Consider the following 27998-nt stretch of genomic DNA (forward strand, 5'->3'; position numbering starts at 1 on the left):
CATGCCCGACGCAGGATTCGAACCTGCGACCGTAGCAGCAGCACGGTTCCGGACTGAAGCGCCTAGAACCGCTCGTCCACAGCGGCCGGCGAAGTGGCGTCAAATCGAAAGACTTGCACCCGGCGAATGGTGTACCCGACGGGGGGGCCTAGTCACATGACATTTACATCCTCCTTCAGTCACTCATCGAGGACACCTTTCCATACATCGCAGCCTCATCATCAAACAGCCGCAGACTGTTGCTTAGCCTGTTCGCCATGTCATTTATGTATACAGAAAATAACAGCGGTCCTATCACACTTCCCTGGGGCATTTCTGACGATACCTTTGTCTCTGATAAACACTGGCCGTCGAGGAATCCGTTACTTAAGATGACTTCTAGCCACTCACGTACCTTGGAATCTATTCCACAAGCTTGTATCTTCGTTAACAGTTGGCAGTGTTGCACCGTGCCACATGCTTTACGGAAATCTAACAGTGAGGCAAGATTTGGTCGCAAACAACATTGTGCAAAACTGTGCAGTCCAGCACACACTGTGCAAATCAACTTGGACGGAAGTCCCGCTGCACCTACTGCGTCTACAAAACGGTCGGAAACACCACGGTCGCAAAGTCCGTAGCCTGCCCTCCATCTCTTCCACTGTTGCCCACGTGTAGCGCTACAGTAACAACTAGCGCCGATGTAACGACACATTTGTGGCTGGGTGTTGCAGATGGGGAAGGACGAGGATGAGCTGGCGTGGCCGCTGTCGCCGGTGCTGGGGGAGCTGCGACTTCTGGGGCTGTGGGTGCCGCCACCGGGCCGCCGACTCCGTCACCGGCTGCTGCTCGCCTTCGCCATGGTCTCACACATCGCACTCCTCTTTATGGTCAACGGCAGCTTCATAGTGAACACCCCTAGTGATCTCCCGCAGATCTCTTTCGTCGCTTACAACTGCCTGACCGACATCGGGCTCACTTCCAAGGTAGTAAATGAGAGTGCACTGACATCTAGTAAAATGCAGCAAACAAAAAAATCTTTTCTTGCAGAAACATACATCTCTAAAAAAATGATTATTGAATGATGGTAATTAAACTTCCTGGCAGATTTTAATCTGCCAGGTAGTTTCATATCAGCTCACACTCCGCTGCAGAGTGAAAATCTCATTCATGATGGGAGTTAGTTTGTTGGTTTAGCTACAAAGTCCACTTTCATTTGGATAGGTTCGTCAATAAGCAAAACTAGCGCATTTGGGGGACTGAGAATCCGCATTTCGCGATCGAGATGTCTCTTCACCCTCATAGGGTGAGCCGGCCGGGGTGGCCGAGTGGTTCTAGGCGCTACAGTCTGGAACTGCGTTACCGCTACGGTCGCAGGTTCGAATCCTGCCTCGGGCATGGATGTGTGTGATGTCCTTAGGTCAGTTAGGTTTAAGCAGTTCTAAGTTCTAGGGGACGGATGACCTCAGAATTTAAGTCCCATAGTGCTCAGAGCCATTTGAACCATTTTGAACCTCAAAGGGTGACTTTGGGGTGTGCATTGTCCAGTCACGAAATAATCGGTGCGATATTCCTTGATCGCACGGTGACTACCGAACAGTGCGTGAAAGTTTTCGAAGATGATTTCTTCCCCATTTTCCAAAGTGACCCTGATTTCGCCAAGGTGTGTTTAATGCAAGACGGAGTTCGACCTCATCGTCCTGGAGGAGCTCTTGGGGACCGCATTCTGGCTCTGTTGTAGGCAGAGGTCACTGGCGCCGGCCTCGATTAGCCGTCATATTCCCCGGATCTGAACACATGCGACTCCTTTTTGTGGGGCTGTATTTAGACAAGGTGCACAGCAATAAGCCCAAAACCATTGCTGAGCTGGAAACAGCCTTCAGGAGGTCATCGAGAGCATCGATATTCCGACGCCTTAACTGGTCATGCAGAATTTCGCTATTCGACTGCGCCACATCATCGCCAGTGATGGCAGGCATATCGAACATGTCGCAACTTAAACCCGAATATCTGCAGTGACGTTTAATGTTGAATAAAATGTGTGCACACCATAGTTTGTAACTAATTTTCGGTTTTTCATATACATCTACATCTACGTGATTACTCTGCTATTCACGATAAAGGGCCTGGCAGAGGGTTCAATGAATCACCTTCAAGCTGTCTCTCTACCGTTCCACTGTCGTATGGCACGCGGGAAAAACAAGCGCTTAAATTTTTCTGTGCGATCACTGATTTCTTTTATTTTATCGTGATGATCATTTCTCCCTATCTGGGTGGGTGCCAACAGAATGTTTTCGCAATCGGAGGAGAACAACGTCTTTGTTTTATGGATTGCCACTCCAATTCACGTATCATGTCTGTGGCGCTATCTCCCCTATTTCGCGATAATGCAAAACGAGCCGCCCTTCTTTGTACTTTTTCGATGTCATCCGTCAACTCCACCTGATGCTGATCCCACACCGCACAGCAATACTCCACAATAGGGCGGATAAGCGTGGTATAAGCAGTCTCTTTAGTAGAGCTGTTGCACCTTTTAAGTGTTCTGCCAATGAATCGCAGTCTTTGGTTTGTTCTACCCACAGCATTATGTATGTGATCGTTCCAATTTAGGTTATTTGTAATGGTAATCCCTAAGTATTTAGTTGCATTTACAGCCTTTAGCTTTGTGTGACTTATCGCGTAATAGAAATTTAGTGGATTTCTTATAGTACTCAGGTGAATAACTTCACACTTTTCTTTATTGAGGGTCGATTGCCACTTTTCGCACCATACAGATATCTTATCTAAATCATTTTGCAATTCGTTTTGATTATCTGATGACTTTACAGGACGGTAATTGACGGCATCATCTGCAAATAATCTAAGAGGGCTACTCAGATTGTCTCCTGTGTCGTTAATATACACTCCTGGAAATGGAAATAAGAACACCGTGAATTCATTGTCCCAAGAAGGGGAAACTTTATTGACACATTCCTGGGGTCAGATACAGCACATGATCACACTGACAGAACCACAGGCACATAGACACAGGCAACAGAGCATGCACAATGTCGGCACTAGTACAGTGTATATCCACCTTTCGCAGCAATGCAGGCTGCTATTCTCCCATGGAGACGATCGTAGAGATGCTGGATGTAGTCCTGTGGAACGGCTTGCCATGCCATTTCCACCTGGCGCCTCAGTTGGACCAGCGTTCGTGCTGGACGTGCAGAGCGCGTGAGACGACGCTTCATCCAGTCCCAAACATGCTCAATGGGGGACAGATCCGGAGATCTTGCTGGCCAGGGTAGTTGACTTACACCTTCTAGAGCACGTTGGGTGGCACGGGATACATGCGGACGTGCATTGTCCTGTTGGAACAGCAAGTTCCCTTGCCGGTCTAGGAATGGTAGAACGATGGGTTCGATGACGGTTTGGATGTACCGTGCACTATTCAGTGTCCCCTCGACGATCACCAGTGGTGTACGGCCAGTGTAGGAGATCGCTCCCCACACCATGATGCCGGGTGTTGGCCCTGTGTGCCTCGGTCGTATGCAGTCCTGATTGTGGCGCTCACCTGCACGGCGCCAAACACGCATACGACCATCATTGGCACCAAGGCAGAAGCGATTCTCATCGCTGAAGACGACACGTCTCCATTCGTCCCTCCATTCACGCCTGTCGCGACACCACTGGAGGTGGGCTGCACGATGTTGGGGCGTGAGCGGAAGACGGCCTAACGGTGTGTGGGACCGTAGCCCAGCTTCATGGAGACGGTTGCGAATGGTCCTCTCCGATACCCCAGGAGCAACAGTGTCCCTAATTTGCTGGGAAGTGGCGGTGCGGTCCCCTACGGCACTGCGTAGGATCCTACGGTCTTGGCGTGCATCCGTGCGTCGCTGCGGTCCGGTCGCAGGTCGACGGGCACGTGCACCTTCCGCCGACCACTGGCGACAACATCGATGTACTGTGGAGACCTCACGCCCCACGTGTTGAGCAATTCGGCGGTACGTCCACCCGGCCTCCCGCATGCCCACTATACGCCGTCGCTCAAAGTCCGTCAACTGCACATACGGTTCACGTCCACGCTGTCGCGGCATGCTACCAGTGTTAAAGACTGCGATGGAGCTCCGTATGCCACGGCAAACTGGCTGACACTGACGGCGGCGGTGCACAAATGCTGCGCAGCTAGCGCCATTTGACGGCCAACACCGCGGTTCCTGGTGTGTCCGCTGTGCCGTGCGTGTGATCATTGCTTGTACAGCCCTCTCGCAGTGTCCGGAGCAAGTATGGTGGGTCTGACACACCGGTGTCAATGTGTTCTTTTTTCCATTTCCAGGAGTGTAGATCAGGAACAATAGAGAGCCTATAACACTTCCTTGGGGAATGCTGGATATTACTTCTGTTTTACTCGATGACTTTCCGTCTATTACTACGAACTGTGACCTTTCTGACAGGAAATCACGAATCCAGTCGCCTCTGAGGAGATATTCCATAGGCACGCAGATTGCTTAGAAGACGCTTGTGAGGTATGACGTCGAAAGACTTCTGGAAATCTAAAAATATTGAATTAATTTGACATCCCCTGTCGACAGCACTCATTACTTCATGAATATAAAGAGCTAGTTGTGTTTCGCGAGAACGGTATTTTCTGAATTCGTGCTGACGATGTGTCAATAAATCATTTTCTTCGAGGTACTTCATATGTTCCAAAACCCTACTGAAAATCGACGTTAGTGATAAAGACCTGTAATTCAATGGATTACTTCTACTTCCCTTTTTGGGTAATGGTGTGACTTGAGCAATTTTACAGTCTTTAGTTATGGATCTTCGTGTGAGCGAGCGGTTGTACATAATTGCTAAATATGGAGCTATTGTATCAGAGGAACCTGACTGGTATACAACCTGGACGAGAAGCCTTGCCTTTATTAAGGGGCTCCGGAAAGGCTCAAAATCATGAAAAGTTCAATTTTCACTTTTTTGCGTTTTCTGAATCTGCAGACTATTACCTTTTAATAGATATATAATTTATTCAATTCCGAAGACTACAACTATTTTTAAATTTTTTTTGAAATGTGTTCTACATGGGCGTGACCCACTGTGGCGTTGTTAAACTGCTGTCAAATGGTGTTATTATTAACGTCCGTGTTCATCAGGTACATTTTAGTCTGCCTCATGCAATAATGGAGGTGATAAAACCTATTTTCAGAGACTTAGCAGCACCTGAACTGTTGAAAAACTGTATTCACGGAAAAACTCAAAACCCCAATGAAAGTGTACATAGTGTTATATGGTCGAGAATCCCCAAGACTGTATTTGTTGGAATAGAAACACTTCACTTTGGTGTGTATGATGCTGTTGCGACTTTCAATGATGGCAACATTGTAAGGTGCAAGGTATTTAGAAATATGGGAATGAAGATAGGTCCTAACATGGTACGAGCGATGCTTGCTTTAGACAAAGAACGCCTTCGGGCTGCAGACAGGGCTGTAAAGAGTCTAGAAATACAAGCAAGAGTAAACAGGAGGAGGAACAAGAGGAAGCTGGAGGAGGAGTTTGCAGAGGATGAAGATAATCCATCCTATGGACCTGGAATGCATTAAAAAGTTAATCCAATCTTTATCGCTCGATTCCCAAAACTTTTATTTTCTCATACTAATTACATGTTTTCTAAGGATCTTCCAAACACATTTGTTTCAAACTTTCAGTAAATGTTACACAGTACCTTCTGCATAATTTAACACAGCCCTTTTCCAAAAAACTATATATTTTTGAATATATAAATAAATAATTCCAAAAAAATGTTGTGAATTTTCATTACAATTGAAAAAAAATCGTCTTTAATAACTGAACTAAAATTTTGTAAAATCCCTGTGTTAAGTTGTAGCCCATATTCCAATAAATAATCTGTAAAAAGTTCAACTTCCTACCTCAAATACTTTGTGAGGAAAGATGTAATTTATAAGCGTTATTTTAACATTGCAAGTATAGGGCGTTCCGGAGCCCCTTAAGTGATTTAAGTTGCTTTGCGACACAGAGGGTATCTACTTCTATGTTTCTCATCTTGGCAGTTGTTCTTGATTGGAATTCAGGAATATTTACTTCGTCTTATTTGGTGAAGGAGTTTCGGAAAACCGTGTTTAATAACTCTGCTTTAGTGGCACTGTCATCAGTGACTTCACCGTTGTTATCGCGCAGTAATGGTATTGATTGCGTCTTGCCACTGGTGTGCTTTGTGTATGATCAGAATCTCTTTGGGTTTTCGGCCAGATTTCGAGACAGAGTTTCGTTGTGGAAATTATTAAAAGCATCTCCCATGGAAGTACGCGCTATATTTCGAACTTCTGTACAACTTTGCCAATCTTGGGGATTTTGCGTTCTTTAAAATTTGGCATGCTTTTTTTCGCTGCTTCGGCAACAGCGATCTGACCAGTTTTGTGTACCATGGGGGATCAGTATCATCACTTATTAATTTATGTGGTATATATCTCTTAATTGCTGTCGATACTATCTCTTTGAAAACGTTCCTCAACTTTTCTACACTTACATGATCAGATCGGAAGGAGTGAAGACTGTCTGTTAAAAAGCCGTTAAGAGAACTTTTATCAGCTTTTTTAAATAAATATACTTTGCGTTTCTTTTTGATTGTTGTAAGTGTTACGGAATTCAGCCTATCAGCAACTGCCTTGTGGATGTTACTCCTTGTATTCGTCACGATAACCACTATTTGTCCAGGATTTGTTGCTAAGAGGTCAAGTATGCTTTCGCAACCATTTACGCTTCGAGTGGGCTCATGAATTAATTATTCACAATAATTTTCTGAGAAAGCATTCATTACAATTTCGGATGACGTTTTATGTCTGTCATCAGCTTTAAACGTATAATTTTTTCAGCATATCGAAGGTAGATTGAAGTCACCACCGACTATAACTGTATGGGTGGGGTACCTATTTGAACTGTTCAGCAACTATATATTCTGAGTCTGGGGGTCGGTAAAGCGATCCAATTAATAGTTTATCCAATTCCTAAGTATAACCTCTGCCTATACTATTTCGCAGGAGCTATCTACTTCAATTTCGCTACAAGGCAAACCACCTCCGACAGCAATAAATACTCCGCCACCAACTGTATTTAATCTATCATTTCTGAACACTGTTAGATCGTTTGAAAAAATTTCGGCTGCACTTATTTCCGACTTAAGCCAACTTTCTGTACCTATAGCTAGTTGAGCTTCAGTGCTTTCTATTAGGGTTTGGAGCTCTGGTTCTTTCCCAACATAGCTACGACTATTTACAACTAAAATACCGATTGTTTCTACAACTGACTGTGTTTTACCTGTCCTCTTTTAGAAGGACGCCATTTCTGTGGTTTCCTGAGACCCTCTAAGTAAAAAATCACCCAGTCCCTTCCACACAGCCGCCGCTACCCGAGTAGCCACATCCTGTGTGTCGTGGACTCCTGACCTATTAAGCGAAACCCGGAAACTCACCACCCGATGGCGCAAGTCAAGGAATCTGCAGCCTACGCGGTCACAGAACCGCCTGAGCCTCTGCTTCAGACCCTCCACTCTGCTCTGCACCAAAGGCCCACAGTCGATTCTAACGACGATGCTGCAGATGGTAAGTTCCGAATACATTTGATGTGTTTCATAACGGCTGTAGTCGTCGCAGTGGACATGCATGCATGTCCGAAGGAATATTGCATCGTAATGCAGAATATTACAGGCACTGCAATATAGTATTTATCCACCAACACCGGACATGCGACTTTCATGTAAAATGACTCACCTGTGCGGGAATATACATAATGGATGCACGAGGACAGGTTGTCGACAGATGCTTGACAAAATACGAAAATTTGAGTCTGGCCGTGAGTCGTGCTATATAGGTAATCTCAAATAACTTTAATATTGCTGCAATTAAGAGCTCCTTTAACCCATACAGACACAGATTCTGACTCATTTATTTTGCCATGATTCCTCGTCCTAAGAACCAGAGGTACTGTGGACACATGATAAGATGTACCACTATCTCTGTTGTACACCTCTTTTTTTTGGTCATCAGTCTACTGAGTGGTTTGATGCGGCCCGCCACGAATTCCTTTCCTGTGATAACCTCTTCATCTCAGAGTAGCAGTTGCAACCTACGTCCTCAATTATTTGGTTGGCGTATTCCAATCTCTGTCTCCCTCTACAGTTTTTGCCCTCTACAGCTCCCTCTAGTACCATGGAAGTCATTCCCTCATGTCTTAGCAGATGTCCTATCATCCTGTCCCTTCTCCTTGTCAGTGTTTTCCACATATTCCTTTCCTCTCCGATTCTGCGTAGAACCTCCTCATTCCTTACCTTATCAGTCCACCTAATTTTCAACATTCTTCTGTAGCACCACATCTCAAATGCTTCGATTCTCTTCTGCTCCGGTTTTCCCACAGTCCATGTTTCACTACCATACAATGCTGTACTCCAGACGTACACCTCAGAAATTTCTTCCTCAAATTAAGGCCGGTATTTGATACTAGTGGACTTCTCTTGGCCAGAAATGCCTTTTTTGCCATAGCGAGTCTGCGTTTGATGTCCTCCTTGCTCCGTCCGTCATTGATTATTTTACTGCCTAGGTAGCAGAATTCCTTAACTTCATTGACTTCGTGACCAACAATCCTGATGTTAAGTTTCTCGCTGTTCTCATTTCTACTACTTCTCATTACCTTCGTCTTTCTCCGATTTACTCTCAAACTATACTATGTACTCATTAGACTGTTCATTCCGTTCAGCAGGTCATTTAATTCTTCTTCACTTTCACTCAGGATACCAATGTCATCTGCGAATCGTATCATTGATATCCTTTTACCTTGTATTTTAATTCCACTCCTGAACCTTCCTTTTATTTCCATCATTGCTTCCTCGATGTACAGATTGAAGAGTAGGGGCGAAAGGCTACAGCCTTGTCTTACACCCTTCTTAATACGAGCACTTCGTTCTTGATCGTCCACTCTTATTATTCCTTCTTGGTTGTTGTACATATTATATATGACCCGTCTCTCCCTATATCTTACCCCTACTTTTTTTAGAATCTCGAACAGCTTGCACCATTTTATATTGTCGAACGCTTTTTCCAGGTCAACAAATCCTATGAAAGTGTCTCACAAAACTGAAATGGAAAGACGGCGTCAGTTGTCGAGCAGCCACACTTGCAGCCACACTTGCAGCAGCATTGAACGACTTACAGAGAGACCGCGTTGTTATAGGAGGAGAAGGCATTCGCGCCTGACAGTGTATAAAGCTGCTGATAATATTGCTATTAGTACGAAAACAGCATAATTGCGCAAGTGATTTTGCATGGCCCTTCAGTATTTTGTGGGTAGCGTAATGGTAAGGCAGCCACTCGCGATAAGCGGGAAATCAGGATTCGACTCCCGATCCGGCATAAATTTTCATTGTCGTCATTCCATTATGCAACTGATGGTTATCCATACTCCCAATTGCTAATATATTTTATAGTAAATGCGGAAGGACATGAACATATTTAATAGCACTGTGTACACGAACACTTGGGGGACGATGATAGTATTAGAATTTCATCGCTCCTTGTCATAAAGTAGCATCGGTGACGCAGTGGTTTGTGGACAATAATATTCCCGAATTGGACTGGCTTGCCCATAGCCCTGACCTGAAGCCGATGGAACATCTTTTTGATGAGTCAGAACGTTTCACATCCCACCGTCCAGCACCAATATCTTCTCAGGCTTCGACTCTTGAGGAAGAATGTTCTAATGGATTGGGGGTTGTTTTGGGGAAGGAGACCAGACAGCGTGGTCATCGGTCTCACCGGATTAGGGAAGGGTGGGGAAGGAAGTCGGCCGTGCCCTTTCAGAGGAACCATCCCGGCATTTGCCTGGAGTGATTCAGGGAAATCGCGGAAAACCTAAATCAGGATGGCCGGACGCGGGATTGAACCGTCGTCCTTCCGAATGCGAGTCCAGTGTCTAACCACTGCGCCACTTCGCTCGGTCAATGTTCTAATGTACTGCGGCGCTGCACAGAAGGCCGTAGGCTCGAATTCTGCCTCGAGTGTCTATCCCTCTGTTAGTTCGTAACAAACACGGGTGAGTTTGGCACAATAAATTTGCTAATTATTGGAACAGATGGATAAAAATCGGTAAAATAAATGGTTCAAATGGCTCTGAGTACTATGGGACTTAACATCTGAGGTCATCAGTCCCCTAGAACTTAGAACTACTTAAACCTAACTAACCTAAGAACATCACACACATCCATGCCCGAGGCAGGATTCGACCCTGCGACCATAGTAGTCGCGCGGTTCCGGACTGAAGCGCCTAGAACCGCTCGGCCACCGCGGCCGGCTAATCAGTAATAAGCCCTAAAATGTTCTAGAGCTCCGGTTATGATTTTCTTCGTTACCACCATCGACGCATTCAGAGTCTCAATTCGGAACTTTCTTCACCATTTCTGAAGTGCATACTCACCATGTCTCGAATTGTTAACACTGCTCAAACGTCGGGACATTCGGCGAGACTGGTCAACATGCTTACAAAAATCTGTACGTCCCGCTGAAATCGTGACATCTGGCAACATTAGAAGGACATGTTTACACACTAGACACACCATGACATCACATCGCTTGGCTTAGTAGTGGACAGAGAAAGTGAAGTTAAGAAATGCTGTATTACAAAAAGTCGGAATATGCACAACTATAGAGGAGAGAAGATTGAATGAATCACGACTCAGTCTGCTAAATAAATGAGCAATGATGGTAAAGTTTTGTTAATAGCCAAACCACGCTGCTGAAAAGTTAGGTAAAGTGTCGTCGAAATAGTTCAAAACATCATCATTTATTTGCTGGAGAATACAGATTTAAACGGACCAAAGAATACGGAGAATGCGAAGTATAGCGCTGTTTTACTTTACTCTTCGTGTTTTATTAGTACTTCAGCTCCATCAGCAAACATATGCAGACTGCTGCTCACTCTGTCCGTCTGATCATTAGTATACGACGACTATTCATAAAGTAAGATCAGATCAATCGAGAAATCGAAACCACAGTAAAAATCTTATGAAACTTTGCATAGATGTGTTGGACAGTGCCTCTAGTATGCCCGTCGCTTTTTTCATTTCTGAGCGTATAGTGGTCACTTAAAAATGCCTAGAAAATCGTGTTTCCCGCCAAGTGCCTGCGGCAGATTTCGCCTCATTTCATATAGTCCACGTAACGTAACTGTCATGCATTTGCTTCTTCGTGACAGTTCTCGGTCACACAGTGCGGGGACAAAGAGGACACTCCTACAGCGTTTTCGATAGGAAGTGGTTGATCACCATGTGATTTTCATTTCAGCTCACATAAATCGCTGGTCATGAAGACAGCGTTTTGGCACAGACAATGAGCTGCAGATCAGGGTAGAGATCTGGCAGAAAACATAGGTGGCAGACTTCTATGAAAAGGATATTGGAAAGCTGGTACAACGCTACGACATATGTCTAAGTCGGAGCTATGACCACGTTTAGAAGTAGCTGGAAGATGTAGCGAACTGTGGAAAATAAAACATTTCTGATTTTCACTGTGGTTTCCATTTCGCGGCCGAACTGACCTTACTTTCCGAATAGCTCTCCTATGTACAGAACAAGAGCCGTTATATCACACTTCCCTCAGGAATTTCTGACGATGCCTTTATCTCCGAGCCGGGCGGAGTGGCCGAGCCGTTCTAGGCGCTTCAGTCTGGAACCGCGCGACCGCTACGGTCGCAGGTTCGAATCCTGCCTTGGGCATGGATGTGTGTGATGTCCTTAGGTTAGTTAGGTTTAAGTAGTTCTAATTTCTAGGGGACTGATGACCTCAGATGTTAAGTCCCATACTGCTCAGAGCCATTTGAACCATTTCTTTCTTTATCTCCGATGAAGACTCGCCGTCTCGTACAACTTACTTTAAAAAGTCTTCGAACCCCTCACATATATGAGAGCCCATAAATATTCCGTATGTTCGGACCTTCGTTAACAGTCATCAGTGACACTATGTCAGACGTACAAATCTAGGAATCTGCCTGTTGTGCTGTCGGCCTTCATCCATGGTTGCAGGACATCGTGCGAAGAAACGGCAGACTGAGCGAGTGATGCTTTCTATGATTAATGGACAGAAACCTTTCTCTCTCAAGGAAATTTCTTATATTGTAACTCAGAACATGCTCCAGAGTTCTGCAACAACACATATTATGAATACTGGTCTGCAAATTTCACGGTTCATCCTTTTACTCTTTTTATATACGGGAGGCACCAGCTGTAGAAAGTGGGTGCAATGTGCCAAAATACGGCACACCGTACACTGGGAGGGGGGAGGGGGGAGGGGGGAGGGGGGAGGGGGGAGAGGGAGGTGTATCTCGTTGATAGGGAAGTCAGGTGTGAAGAGCAGCGCCAAATCCTGGGGCGTGTTACCAGGTACCGTTTCGCCTCAGTGACTGGAAGCTCGAGTCCCAGACCGGTTCGCAATTTTTATCTGCTAATAAGTTGCAGATGAACTCACACCACTTCATTCTGGGAGTTGATGTGCCCAGCGATTAATTGCAATGGACTGAAGGTTTACTGTCACCATCCGAATGGATTTTAAGATTTGAGTATGCGACTGTCTGACATTTTGTTCCCTTGTAATTGCCTTTTTGTCTACCACCCTCTTCGGCTCCACTGATGGCAGTTGCTGGTCACCTCTACGAAGTCACTCTGGAGTCTTTTCGTTCTGACCACCAACAGTTCTTCCTGGACGTCTTCGTATGTCACTCAATGCCTTGTGCAAATTTCGTTTGCCACTGCACCTGCCTCTGCGTTACCGAAAATTCGCTGATGCACTGATATCCAGCAGAATATCACCTCCATTGTTAACCTCTCTAAGAGGAGGGAAAGCCTAGGTGTTCTGAACCGGTTTATCTCTCAAATATTTACACTGGATAGATTGAGTAACCAGGGAGTCTGATGAGATTGTACCACGAAACGTCCCATATGTGCCGTTACTTCTGAGGTATGGCCTTCTTGAAGGATATAAACTGCATCCGAGCAGGCGTCGTAAGGACCAACGGTACCGACCGATCGCCATTTCGTCCTGAGTCGATAGACATCACTGGATGCGGAGTGGAGGGGCATGTGACCAGCAACCCGCTAAACCAGCCTTTGTCAGTTTTCATCACCGTAGCCGCTACTTTTCAGTCAAGCAGCTCCTCAATTGGCCTCACGAGGGCTGAGTGCACCCCGCTTGCCAATAGTGCAGTGCTCAGCAGACCCTAGTGGTCACTCATCCAAGTGGTAACCAAGCCCGACAGCGCTTAACTTCGGTGATCTGACGGGAATCGGTGTCACCACTGCGGCAAGGCATTGTGCCTTGAGGCACGTAGTTCCTCAATAAAGTTCTACAGTGCCGCAGACAGCCGTAGATAAAAACGGCAGTATCGGCAATTACAACGGAACGAAAGTCAGACGGTCGCATACTGATGTCTTAAAATCGCTTCGGATGCTGACAATGATCCGTTAGTCCGTTGAAACTAACCGCTGGGATCGTCAGACAACCCACGCCTTGTAGGTTTTTCTTAATCAGATGTCAGGGTCAGTTTCCGTTTCACACTTCGCGCGAATGTACACTGATAAACATTGAAAGTGCTGCGCAAGGAAGTGGAGTGCAAGGGACGTTACATCGACATGAAGTGAAGTAGATGCTTAGATACGCAAATCATTAGCTTTTCAGCTTACCTGCACAAAAATGTAGGATCTACACCCTATATTAGGAAAATTAAAGCATCTGTTTTCTCAATCAGAAATCGCATCTGAATGTTGGGTGTTTGCGAGAAGATCGTGTTACGCGTTGTGTAAGAAGGAGAAATGACTGGTCGCATGTATCAGAGGTCGATAGCGGCAGGATTGTGGATTGTCGAGTCTGTAGTTCATACTTCGTCGATGTTTCTGCTCGGGTAGATCGGGATCCTACTATTGTAGTGCGAATATGGAATCGATGGCTTCAAGAGGGCAGTTCACAGACCCATGCAGAATCTTAAGGGAGCCACACAACTAGCCCCCGTGAGGACAGATATGCAGGATAAGGCCGCCAGGACAGGTCATCCTAAATATATCCAGACTGAACAAATGTGTCGAGCCGCTTTCGCCAAATTACAGCGGAAAATATCTCGAATTATCTGTCGTTCGGAACTAACGTTTATCGTTTATAGTCGTCAACTCACGACGAGGGCTTTCCTTCCTTTTCTGTTTTGTTTTGTAATATAGCTTTATAATTTTTCAGTCGCATTTGAAAGAAGCTTTTAAGACAACTTTAATGACATAACATTTATGGAACTTGTTGAAATAGTACCGAGATATGAAAAAAACTGTCCCGCTGTCAGGAGACGAGATTGCACAAGCGCCTGCTTCATACCAAATATTAGCGAATGTATAGTTAATGTACGGTTCTCGTGTTTATTATCGCGGCTGTCATACTAAGTGCTCGGAATGTTGACCTCGAGCATTGCTGCACTGTTAAAGCGATTCTGGGGAAACTATAGCGCACGTTGAAATTCACTTGGAGGTAACGGTAGCACAGGCCCGTTTCATAGGGCATTTCAAGCCTTCGGGGGTCGTCTGTGTTTCCGAATCTTGTTTTAATTCTCGCCACAGATAAAACTATAGAAGTGTTACGCTCGGTGAGTGTGCAGATCATTTTGTTTCTCCTGAAATGTAGAGCCAATGATCTCCAAATGTACTCCTAAGAGGATCTGTTAACATGTGCGTAATGGAAGGGACAGCCGTCACGTTGGTACCACAATGATATCTTACAAGTCCGTATATTTGAGTGTATTTATGTTCTCATCAATAACATAGTGACCATTTACGCGGGTCTTTTCAAGGCTTTGATAGACCAAGAGCGATGTTTTTATCTATTGGGTCAGCGAACTTTTTAACTGACAATCAGTGCATATTACGAAGATTCACTTGCCATTGTGTTTTTTTTAATATGTATGTTGTTGTGTTCCATTCTGTACGACAAGTGGCGTGCTTTAATTGTGTGTACATGTGCAGTTCATTAAACTGTATGATTTGTAGGCACATATCCGTATAAATGCACATCAAATGACGCAACACACACTAAAGTGACAACAAAACTTATCGCGGCAAAATACACAGTCTTTTTATGGAAATATTATTTGAAGGTTTAATTCCCGCAATATTAAACACATAAAGAGCGGTGTCGAGCACCGTACTAGCTCGTCTGTTAACAAAACATCTCAGGTTCTTTTTTGCATTGTAATTTCATTGAAATTAAGACTGCTATAATGGCATGGGTTTGCGCAGAAACATTATTGTGTGGTATCATTTCGGAGTAAGTTAATTTTTGTGAATTTACGTAGCTGAGATAAAAGATAGCCGTTATGCGGCAACCACGGAAATTAAATTAAAATTAATATCTATCTTTGCAAGTAAATCAAAATCACATTGAAGTTAAATAATATAGTAAAAATTCAAGTTTTGTAAGCTAATGCCGCGGCTCTTTGCTCTTTAATATTGGTAATTTTCAAATAAGACGTTGCGACCGCGCAAATGGCCGTCAACAATGATTCATAGGCTAGCGCTGTATTGTGCGTTCTGATATACTAAAAAAAAAAAAATACATTTTAGTTTCCTAGCATGCAGGGATGCCAAAAATACATAAATAAAAGTTTTAAGAGCAAATAAACACATATATTTAACCAAAATGCGACGTAATACACATGCAATGTCTCTCACGTCCATCCTCTTCCAAGGTCAAGACCAGAACAGTACATAAAAACGTTCGACTATTTCACAGTCATTAATATTTTTAACACAGAAAAACAGCAATATACATAATAAATCGATATTATTTTGAAATACAATTACGTTTAACCATAACTGCGTTTTATGTACATTTTTATGTACGTCGTTCAAGAATCATAAATGTCTTAATTCACTGCACTGTCCGTAATTCCATGTGGATAAATGTTGTTCTCCCCAGGGCAACCAGTACACAATGGCTTGTAAATGATGCTTCTTCCTTAAACAAAATTTTTATACACGTACTGCATCTCTTTGTACTTTTCGGAGATAACATTCGGATAACTATAACCAGTTATTGAAGTCGTTGCCAGGAAGCTGTAGACGTAGCGAAATATGAAGACGATGAAATGCGATGGAGTGTAATGTTCATACAACACTCCCTCTCGTAGTTCCGGATTGCCTCTTAGTGACATAGTGACATCTGCATTGTGTTTTACCGCTGCTAAAATGTTAATTTCCTTTCTCTCATCAATTGCTCATCTTTCTCCTTGGCGTGTTTTGTTCTCGGCACTCCCATCTTCTAGAACTTGTTTTGGAGCACTATCAAAGACAGATTGTGAGTGTTTGTCACGATCTGGACACTCTTCAGTATACAACCGCACCGCTGCTGTAACAGTTCGGTGATATTTGATATAAGCGATATTAACTTTTTCGTCTGTACACAGTGTGAATGTCTCAGTAGCCTTACGAGAATGTTTTGACTGATTCCAAAACACTGGACAGTAGACTTCAAGTGCACAGCTAAACACAAGAACCATGTGTGACTAACGTAATTGCTTACATTTCGTATAATTAGGCAGACGTTTGTTTGTGGAACCGCATCTGCTGACGGCGGGGCGGTGTTTTGCAGCGCTGTTTCGTGGATGTTATTTGATCAAGTCCCATACATGTTATGTCGTTGAGTTCTCTTACAAGCTTCTTTCATATTCCACAGAAAAAATTATGTAGTTCCGTTAGATAAAAACAAAGGCGTTGTTGTAATTCGGCTACTATAAACGATAAGAATTACTTTATAGCGTCAAGAAATTGGCCATATCCTCCGCTATAACTTGGCTAAAACTACATCTCGGTATGTTTATTCATTTAGGATAAACGAGGGTGATTTGACAAGTCTGGTAAAAAAAGAAAAGTAAGAAAAAAATGTTTGTTTCGTAAACACGTCACCTCACCTCTTGACATAGTCTCCGTCGAGGTATATACACTTGCTTCAGTGATCCCCCGTCTTTTTCATTCCATCAGGAAAATAGGTTCTGTCAAACTCTGCAAAATACTTGTTGATTGCTACTATAACTGCCTCATTTGATGAAAGTTTCTTCCCAGTAAGCCAAAATTTCAAGTTAGGGAACCGGAAGAAGTTACTTGGGCCTACGTCTGGTGAATAGGGTGTATGAGGAGCCAATTCAGAACTCAATTCATGCACTTTCACCATGGGTAGCGGTGAAGTGTGGAATGGTGCATTATCCCGGTGAAAGAGTACATTTTTTCGTGCCAACCTTAGTTTTTTTTTTCAGTCAATGCAAGTGTCAAACGATCCGATAATGAAGCATGATAGGATCCAATTATGGTCCTGTCTTTTTCCAAGTAATGTGTGAGGATTATTCATTCGGAATCCCAAAAAACAATGGCCATCGCCTTACTAGATTGCAATATAATCTTTGCCTTTTTCTGTGCACTTTCACCAGCCTTTATCCTTTGTTTTGGCTACCGTTTTTCACCAGCAGTCACTAATCGGTGCAAAAAGTCTTGCGGATTGCGATGAAACATCACCAGACAATGTGCTGAAATGTTGCACCGGATGCGCTTTTTGTCCACTGTGAGCAATCGCGGCAGTCACCTCGCACATGACTACTTCATAGCCGCTTCTCCGTGCAGGATATTATCTGCTCGCTCAGCTGAGATACTTACAGTATCAGTAGCCTCACGAATTTTTATTTGGTCGTCTTGCATTACTATGTCATAGATTTCGTCTATGGTTTCTTTGTTCTGACCTCGATTGGATGGGGAATGCACTTCGTCTTCGGTTTTTGTCCGACCATGTTTAAATTCATTAATCCAGAAGTAAATGATCTCCAATTATAGTGCAGAGACCGCGTGAACTTCATCCAGTTCTATTTCCATCTGTGCGCCAGTTCAACCCCTCAAATGAAAATGTTTAATAACAGTAGTAAACTCGGTTTTCTCAGTTTTCAATTGCAATCGACACACTGACCAATTCAGACAGCTGTTAGCAATGAATCGTACCCTGTACATTGCTGAAACACTTTATAATATCCTTGGAGTAATCAAGCTTACCAACCGCTAAGGCACAATAAAAACGTTCCATTCTTTTACGGAAAAGTACTAGACATACCGAACTACCTTCGTATTCAGGGTGGACTGTCTTAGCTGCATCACCCTGTGTTGTTACTCCGCCTTGCGGGATGGTACAGCTATGTCACGTACCTGTACGTTGAGTCAGAAACTAGGCTCGTTTTTAGCGACACAAGCATCCACATGGGCAGTGCGTCTATAGTACCACGGAGTGTCACCTCGGCGAGTATTGTTGCGTCTTCCCTCGACACGGCAGCAGAGAGGGCGCGCCAACAACTGTGTCCAACGACAACTGTGGACACAGGAGTGTCATCACGTCGTCTTTTCAGACGCGTTGCTGTTCCATGTACAGCACTGCGATGGACGTATCCGTGTGTGGAAACTCGGAGGAGAACAGACGTTGACATACTACATTCAGCATGTCATATGAGCCCAGCACTTGCTAGGATGGTATGGGGTTTCATTGGGTACACAAGTTGGACACTTCTCATAAGCACAGCTGGTAATCTGGACACTAGACGTTTACATTCCTGATACGTTAAAGCCAGTGTTTGAGCCCTATCTTCTCTGTGAACCTTTCAACAAGATACCACTAGACTATTGCTTGTATTTGTATCCTGTCCTGCAGCAAGCTGCTTGTTTCCTTGATATCCTGGACATTGGCAACTGGGACGTCCGAGGTGGTCCCACAAGTTTTCTATTGGGGAGAGATCTGGGAATCTTGCTGGTTGCGATAGTACATCAACATCGCGTAGACACATCATAGAAATATGTGCCGTGTGTGGACGAGCGTTGTCGTGTTGAAAAATTCACCACAATACTGTGGCCTGAGAAGTAACATACGAGAACGCAGGGTGTTCGTGGTGTGCCATCAAAATTCCCTCAATATCTACCAGCCGCATCTTCACAGGCCGCCAATGCACTCAAAACGTGAACGAAAGTGACAATAGTCTCATTTGGCGATAAGCTCGAAACATAACATCCAGCCGAAGCCAAATTGTCAACATTGCTTCAAATTTGGCAATATATTTATTCAATGTAGGCCATACTGCATTAATGCACGTGACAAACACCCTTCAAATCAAAATCGGCGATGAAATGCGCCAATTCCGTGAAGACAGAGGCGCCAGCGGCGATGCTCTCAGTGACGAAACTGGCTTTGAGGACGAAAATGAGGGATTTTCAGGTGAAAGTAGCAGAAAATGGCCATCCACTAGCCGGGGCGATACATCTACATCTGCATCATACCCCACAAGCCACTTAATTGTACGTGGCGGAGGGTACTTTCGCTATCACTATCTGATCCCTCCAACCCTCTTCCATTCGCGAATAGTACGTGGGAAGAATGACTGTCGGCAAGCCTCTGTATTGGCTCTAATTTCTCAACTTTTCTCGTCATGGTCAATACGCGAGATGTATTTGGGAGGAAGTCATATGTTGTCCGACTCCTCCTGGAAAGTGCTGTCCCGAAATCTCAATAGTAAATCTCTCCGTGATGCACAGCGCCTCTCTTGTAACACCTGCCAATGGAGTTTGTTTAGCATCTCCGTAACGCTCTCTCGCCAGCTAAACGATCCCGCGACGCAATGCGCCGCTCTTCGTTGGATCTCTGTCTCCTCTGACAATCCTACCTGTCATTATGGACGAAGATAACGACCTTGCCGCAGTGGATACGCCGGTTCCCGTCAGATCATCGAAGTTAAGCACTGTCGGACGTGGCCGGCACTTGGATGGGTGGCCATCCGGGCCGAGAGGCGCTGTTGCCATTTTTCGGGGTGCACTCACCCTCGTGATGCCAATTGAGGAGCTACTCGACCGAATAGTAGCGGCTCTGGTCAAAGAAAACCATCGTAACGACCGGGAGCGCGGTGTGCTGACCACATGCCCCTCCTATCCGTATCTTCAGTGAGGAAGACATGGCGCTCGGATGGGCCCGGTGGGCCACTTGTGGCCTGAAGACGGAGTGCATATTATGGACGAGGCATCGATGATATCCCGTAAGTTTCAAGCTTTGTCCCTTTTTTATGTGATAAATACTAGTCAAACTTTAATCGCGTTTTTCTCAAAACCATGTTTTTTCGGCAAGGTTGTCGTCGCCCACGCTACAATTTTCAGATAATTTTAATGGTTCTTCGTCTCTCTTGAAGCAAACTGAATTCTCTTCAATTCAAGGTAGCCGATTTTAGAATTTTTGTCGGCGAAAAAAGAGGCACCAAAAATGGTCGTTTTTACAAATCTTTGTAATTTCACCCTATTTTTATTTTACAGATCTCTATGATGAACTAAAATTACATCTATAAGGATCAGGGTGATATGTTAATTTCATGCTTCAGATAACTACAACCGGAGTTACAGCGATAACCGTCGATATACCTCCTTTCAGAGCTCCCTCGGGAAAATCCCAACTACACAGTGAAAATATTATTAATTTTCAATAGAAAAACATCAATTAAAACTTCAATGTATGCGTTATTCATTGCAGCTAATCCCGTTTGTGTATTAAATTCCTGTACGATAAAAAAAACCCTGAATTAGTGCAATATTTTCGCCCGTCACAGTGTCGTTCCCACTTAACCTATTGCCATATTCCTTTTCAGGTAAGGAGGTGATGAAGTCTTTTTTTAATAATCTATATTGTAAAGTGTAGCTGACCTGCTAAAAGAATAGGCTGTTGTTCCGAGTAACGCAATGTGTTAGATAAGGTTGTAGTCTTGTGACGACCACGTCGTCGAGCGCAGTTCACAGGATTTACTGATTTCAGCAGTTCTGGAAGGAAAACGTAATACGTGTGATAAATGAACGTAGGTCTGGTAAGAAGGCTGGGCAAATGTCATGGCGAGGAACGGAAAGGTAAGGGAAGATAGGGAGTCCTTATTTTAGAAACGATAAGGAAGTGTGACGTGTAACAAAAGAATTTCGTGACATGGACCGTTTAGTCGTCTGACAGAATGTCTCTGTTAAATATATAAATGTAGTGTGGCGCTAAGCTATTGGGCAAGTCTTTCAATTGGACGCCACTTCGGCGACTTGTGTGTCCTGAATACCGCGAACACCCGGTTTTCCCCGGACGGTCACCCATCCAAGTTCTAGCCGGGCCCCACATTACTTACCTTCGGTGAGCGTGCGGGAACCGGTGTTACCAACTTTGCAAGGCTGTTCCCTAATTAATCTGTTGAAGCTGTATTAGGAGAGCATTGCATGAGGGCTATGCGTTGGTGTACGAATGACAGCTTATCATCACTGGAAATAAGTGAGGCGGTAGATGTGTTACTTGAATTTGAGAGATATGTAGTGTACATGTGTTCACTGTAGGCAAGGTGAGAGAACCAAATATGAAGAGCTGTTGAATGATTCATGTGGGAGCAGATGAAAAAGTGAGGTTGATGGCACGACGTTGAAGAGTTTGGAGAGAGATCGAGAATTTTCTCGGAGGAGGTATGTAGACGAAATTCGCGGAGAGGAGAACGGGTGACTGTGGAGGAGGCAGGTAAGGAAGCAAGGGTGATGTGCGGACATTTATTTGTGTTAGTTGTTTCTGTCTAGGGTTGGCCTTCTATTGGATATTTTGTAGGTTGAGTAGCCAGTGGCCAGGTTGGTTTAAAGGTTGAGAGTTAGTATGAAATATTTTTGACAACAGCAATAACAGTTTGCTATTTTTTAATGTTAACTGAAAATAGAGTTTTTTGTTCTCAGTTGAGTGGAAAGCGATTTTTTGATGATATATTAGAAGAAAAATAACTAAACTTTTGTGTTATATGCTCATTTCACAACTTTATATTGTTGTGGATGCAAGTGATTGTTATGAGAACTACCATATAATAAGGATGGATGAAGGGTGTGATTTTATAGATTTTGAGGTGAAGTGTGAGGAGGAGGAGATTGGTGTTTATTAGAGACGGAGCACAAGCTCGGGTTAGGGAAGGATGGGGAAGGAACTCGGCTGTGTCCTTTCAAAGGAACCATCCCGGCATTTGCCTGAAGTGATCTAGGGAAAACACGGAAAACCGAAATTAGGATGGCCGGATTCGGGATTGAACCGCCGTCCTCCCCAATGCGAGTCCAGTGATGGAGTACGATATGGGTTAGTTATTGATGCCTTGAAATGCAAAAAGAAGTGAGTTGTCTTCTGGAAAGAATGGGAGGAGTGAGGAGAAGAACAGTACACGCAATGAGAGGAGAATAGGGATTCTGATAAATCTTGGAGGGTGGCTGTAACTCTAGAAAGATTTCATGGTCGGATATGGGAGCAGATTAAAATTTCTTTTGAAGAGGATGTGGAAAGTGTATATGTGCGAGATTGGGGCTGTAGATACACGTCAGCTTCCAATGATTGGAAGTCAGGAGGAAAGGTTTATGTGATTAAGTCAAATTTAACGAAAGAGACGGAAATCCATAGATGTTCCGTAAGGGAAAGGAAGGGAATTTCTTAATATTTTGAAATGTTTCTTGTAGAGGTGGAGAAGACGATATGGAACGCAAGCTACAGTGTCTCGAGTTCATGAATCTGCAGAGAATTGTTCAAATGGCTCTGCGCACTACGGGACTTAACATCTATGGTCATCAGTCGCCTAGAACTTAGAACTACTTAAACCTAACTAACCTAAGAACAGCACACAACACCCAGCCATCACGAGGCAGAGAAAACCCGTGACCCCGCCGGGAATCGAACCCGGGAACCCGGTCTGCAGAGAATATACAGAGATAAATAAATAATATGTGTTTCATTTTCCATTATATTTTCCACCAACAAAAGCAGGAGCGAGATGTGGAATAGTGTGTCTTCGTTAACTGTCTCGCGCTTACTGTTAACTGTGCAGATGTTCTCGTTTTCGCTGGACGGGACTCGCGTGACGGAGCTGTTGCGGCAGCTGGCTGTGTCCCGTCAGCGCTTTGCTGACCGTGCAGGGCACAGGGCCCATAACCACGCTACCGCTGTCAAAATGCATCGATTTCTGCAGGTAAGCCCCACTCTGTGGTAGTTCCTGTCCAAATTTTGGGCAAGATTGGCAAAAGAGGAAAATGGAAAAAGGGAAGGTGAACAATAATAGTAGATCACCGTAAATAAGCAATTTAATCACCGCAAGAAGTTTTCACTCCAATACCCTGTACCAGCGGGCGAATTTCGAGGATGCTGATTGCCAGGTGTCACCTGTTGTTCAAAACAGTACGAGACTTTTTCTGTGGCATAATTCATTGGATTATTTAGCTGGTGAGAAGAGGTATGAGAGAGTACCTGAGTGTTTGCCAAACCAAGAACATATTCGTTCAACCCTACGAAGATGGGTAGTCTTACCTTAGAAGAAGGGAGTGTGAATAGCAGACTCATCATGAAGAAGGAAAAGAAAGGACAGGACTTGGTCACGGAGAATATTGAAATACACACCCTGGTGTATGTTCACGGTAGCTTGAGTGAGTGGAATCTAGGTCGTGGTACGAAAAACACTTTCATAACATCGCAAAATGACCTCCAGTCCGAAGTACACACTTCACACACTGTGGGTTGAGCGTGCCATTGGGTCGTTAGACACCTTGTATCATTAGAAAGGAGGCGAAATCGAGAATTTTCGGGTCACACTAAGCCCTTCCAGTTGCTGTGTTATTTGGCACACTGAAGACATGCTGCTTTATGTGCTACTGTGTTTTCAAGAACCAACTTGAGTAGAAAATGAAACACAAAAGTATGCAGTAATTCAGATAGATCTTGTAACAAGATGTAAATCTTCATACAAATTTTATGCTACCTATACGTGCCATTACTACACAACGCCAAACTTTTATTTATCATAAAAGCACCGGTTTAGAATAAGCAATTTTTAAAGACGAGAAAGTTATGCCCCGATACCATCCCATAACCAACACTCTGACACGTAAGGACATTACAAAGAAAGTTACATATGTCCTCCCATTGTAAGACAATTGACGCAACAGGGTGGTACATTGTCAGCAGAGAGTACAGTACATCTTTCCGGGTTTCCTGCAGAAGCAGTTCTGCTGCGATACTTATAGCACATGCATCACAATGTGCGACCGCCATGGCGTGGCAAATGGAAACGTTTGAAGCACATGAGACAGTATGGTTCTTGCAGTGAGAAATGGTGAATTTCACAGAGATTCGCAGTGATATTCTGGCGATATTTGAACCAGATGCAACGTTGCGCCCAGCTGGAGTGGAATGATGCCAACAGTTTGGCTAAGGCCGCACAGACTTGGGTGATGCTGATAGGCTGGCCGCTGGTGGCCGAGCGGTTCTAGGCACTTCAGTCTGGAACCGCACGGCCACTACGGTCGCAGGTTCGAATCCTGCCTCGGGTATGGATGTGTGTGATGTCCTTAAGTTAGTTAGGTTTAAGTAATTCTAAGTTCTAGGGGACTGATGTCCACAGCTGTTAAGTCCCATAGTGCTCAGAGCCATTTGAACCATTTGATGCTGATAGGGTAGTAGAGATCTCGCAGCATGAGATTCCCATCTTTCCAGGAGGCTGAAAGAACATTTGGAGTGGAAGGATATTTGCCAATGATGAGGATGTTCGCACAGTGGTTCTCGAATGGCTGCGTGACCAAGGAGCGGATTGCTATCGTCGATGAACTGAATGATTGGTGGAGCGTTTCTACCATTGTTAACAAAGACTTGCTGACTACGTTCAAACTATAGTGTCACATATCTGTGTCACTTTCAAGTGTAGTGCAACGTTCAGTAAAAGTTACTTGGCCTGTTTTAGTAATGACGAATAAATTACTTTTTGAAGTCCCTTGATATTTATTACGGTACTATGAATTTAACAAATATACAGTACTCCCCTTGTTTTGGCAAGACCCGTATCAGTCTCTGTTCGTACCAGAGACATTGTACACGCTGAGATCGTCGTTGGAGATACAGAAGTCCTTCACATCTCGCGGTTGCACTAACTTGCTCCTTTCAGATGATGCCCCTTTCGCTGCAGTGGGAATGCTGGTCGTGGGCTCCCGCGATCTGGAGGCGGAGGTATAACTTCAATGGTGAATTACGAAGGGAATCCTCAACTATTGATTATGACAGTAAAGAGCGTACAACGGTTTAAAAAGGGATGATGTACAGTTATCTAATCACACTGATCAGCCAAAACATTGTGACGACCAACATACTCTCGATATAAAACAGTCCAGCCGATAGCAGAGTCACCTGGCGAGGAACTAAATTGGTTCAAATGGCTCTGAGCACTATGGGACTTAACTTCTGAGGTCATCAGTCCCCTAGAACTTAGAACTACTTAAACCTAACTAACCTAAGGACATCACACACATCCATGCCCGAGGCAGGATTCGAACCTACGACCGTAGCGGTCGCTCGGTTCCAGACTGTAGCGCCTAGAACCGCTCGGCCACACCGGCCGGCGCGAGGAACTAGTCAGACACACGCACGGTGCATGCAGTATCAGTGATCGTGCTGTCCGTGTGCAGCATTCTAAAGGAGCGCGATCTATGACCGAAAGCAGATTCTGATGGCACGGAGATTCGGCAAGAGCATTTCGGAAACTGCGCGACTTGTCGGGTGTTCGAGGAGTGCTGTGGTGAGAGTCTTCGACACTTGGAGAAACGAAGGTGAAACCACGTCCAGACGTCGTGAGGTTGGGAGGCCATTCCTCATTACAGATGTCGCACGTCGTAGGCTGGGCGGACAGATAAAACAGGAAAGGCGGCGAACTATGGTGGAACTAACATCAGAGCTCAAGTATGTCTGATCACAGAATGCACCGAACACTCCTAACGAAGGGCCTCCGCAGCCGACGTCCTACGTGTGTGTACCACGAGACTGGCAGCTACGAGTGAAATGGGCAAGTGACCATCGACGCTGAACGTTGGCGCAGGGGAAGAGCCTTGAATGGTCCGATGAATTCCAATACCCTCTTCATCATACCGATGGGACGGTGCGGATCCGTCGTCTTCCAGGGGAAAAGCTCCTTGATATCTGTATCGCGGGTGGAGACACGCTGGTGGCGGCTACATTATGCTCTAGGGAACATTCACAAGGGCATCCATGGGTGCAACGGAGCTCGTTCAAGGCAAGCACTGTCGTGCACTGGTTACAGAAAATGTGCACCCCTTCATGACGATCTTGTTTCTCGACGGCAGTGGCGTTTTTCAGCAAGATAATGCGTCTCGTCACAAGGCCAACAGCTTGATGAATTGGTTCGGGGAACACAGTGGCGAGTTCCGATTGATGTGCTGGCCCCCCAACTCACGAGATCTGAAACCGATCGAACACATCTGGGATGTGATTGAACGTGAATGTCAGAGCTCATGCTCCCCCTCCCCGGAATTGACAGGAATTAGGCAACTTCTTTGTGTAGTTGTGGTGCCAGTTTCTTCCCGTTTCCTCCAGCGACCTGCCAAGACATCTTTGCTTCCATGCCACGACGCGTCGCCACTGTTATCCTTGGCAAGGGTGGACATACAAGCTACTGGGTAGGTGGCCATGATGTTCTGGCTGATCGGTGTATACTGTAGCGTCGTCCTGCGTGAATACTGAGCATTACACTTCATTCGTTACCTATTAACGACCTTCAACAAGACCTCGGAATAACAGATAGCGAATATGCAGATACAAACATTAAGACTGACAGTAATTAACGACAGCCACTTCCGATCTGTTAATCAACAAGGCCACCGATACCGATTCTACTTTTAGTGCAAGACATTCAACAAATACTGTAAGGAGCAGGAGATACAATCGACATAGTCTGCTCCTGGTGGCCTCCCCTCCGCGACTAATTTGACAGCTCTGGTCTGCAACTTGCGACACAAGATCTGCTGCCATGTCTTTCGGCCAGTCGGTGCCCCATAAATTTACGTGACTCTTGACAACCACATCACCCAGGTTCCATGCTGGAAGTGCAATGTCATCCAACGCCATCTTCCCTCTGTCTTCTACAGTAGGCTGGCACTGTATTGTACAACATTACTGAATAGAAGGTAGCCATTTTTGACGCAAATGTTACAAATACTTTTTAACGAAAGGTATCGATATATACGCAATTCAGTAATGTAGGAACATGCCTATTTCTCGTATTTTTTTGTTTAATCGTTGCTTGATGTGCTTTACTTTTTTACCTCTCCAGGTGACCTACCGAGTGAACTCAGCGTACTGGTTTGTTGCTCCCATCATCAGGATCATAACGGCTCCAAGGTCTGAAGATGGTTTACCAGTGAGGCGAGATCTGCCCATCCCTATGTGGGTGCCATTCGACACCCAACCGTCGCCGGTCTACGAGATCCTGTACTGCCTGCAGTTCGCTTTTGGATGGGCCGTGTCTGAGACCACGGTGCTCGTGGACGTCTCGCTGATCGCACTCATGCTGCAGGTGTCCGCGGAGCTGGCGGTCCTCAACGACAACCTCGCCGCTGGCACAGGGCCGCCCTTGCAGCTCTTACCTGCCTCAGAGTGCGACACCAGCGACTCAAAGCTCCAGTCTACCAAGAAATCACCATCGTTGTTGGAACTGCCATATCCTGACTCTCTGCAGGGAAGAACTCCTCATACAGACAGTTCGAAAGACGAGACGTATCAACAGCTGTTGGCCAACGTTCAGCACCATCATATCATTATCGGGTAAGCAGTCGGATTTTAAAAAAATGGTTGAAGTGACCATGTGACTCCAAAGTGATAGACGCAGTAGTACACGACTACAATGCTCATGTAAGATTTATAATTTGGATTTTGCAATGAGAAGTACCTCTAGGCACTAGATACAGACTCAGTTTGTTACGAGAACACTTTAAGTTGCATATTACTGTGGCAGGCCAAGTAACTTTTATTGAATACTGCGCTACATTTAAAAATGATATAAATACTTGACAGTATTTTTCAATACAGGCACGGAGCGGTCTACCAATTGTTCAATTCCTCTATAGTAAGAATCCACCC

At 44.7% G+C, this 27998-nt stretch overlaps 1 protein-coding gene across 1 annotated transcript; it reads left to right on the plus strand.

Annotated features, from left to right (window-relative positions):
- The first annotated feature begins 713 nt into the window (after positions 1-713).
- LOC124712367 lies at positions 714-27687 on the plus strand. The gene is made up of 2 exons (XM_047242662.1): positions 714-965; positions 27193-27687. The coding sequence occupies exons 1-2, from the start codon at positions 714-716 to the stop codon at positions 27685-27687; spliced, it is 747 nt and encodes a 248-aa protein (XP_047098618.1).
- The last annotated feature ends 311 nt before the right edge of the window (positions 27688-27998 follow it).

This window comes from Schistocerca piceifrons, chromosome 8 (assembly GCF_021461385.2).
Source record: "Schistocerca piceifrons isolate TAMUIC-IGC-003096 chromosome 8, iqSchPice1.1, whole genome shotgun sequence".
In the NCBI taxonomy this organism is placed as follows: Eukaryota; Metazoa; Arthropoda; class Insecta; order Orthoptera; family Acrididae; genus Schistocerca; species Schistocerca piceifrons.

Bases quoted from the DNA above. Each gene is read 5' to 3' on its own strand.
- LOC124712367 (XM_047242662.1), top strand. From the start codon at position 714: ATGGGGAAGGACGAGGATGAGCTGGCGTGGCCGCTGTCGCCGGTGCTG. The intron at 966-27,192 runs GTAGTAAATGAG...TTACCTCTCCAG, and splicing joins ACATCGGGCTCACTTCCAAG to GTGACCTACCGAGTGAACTC.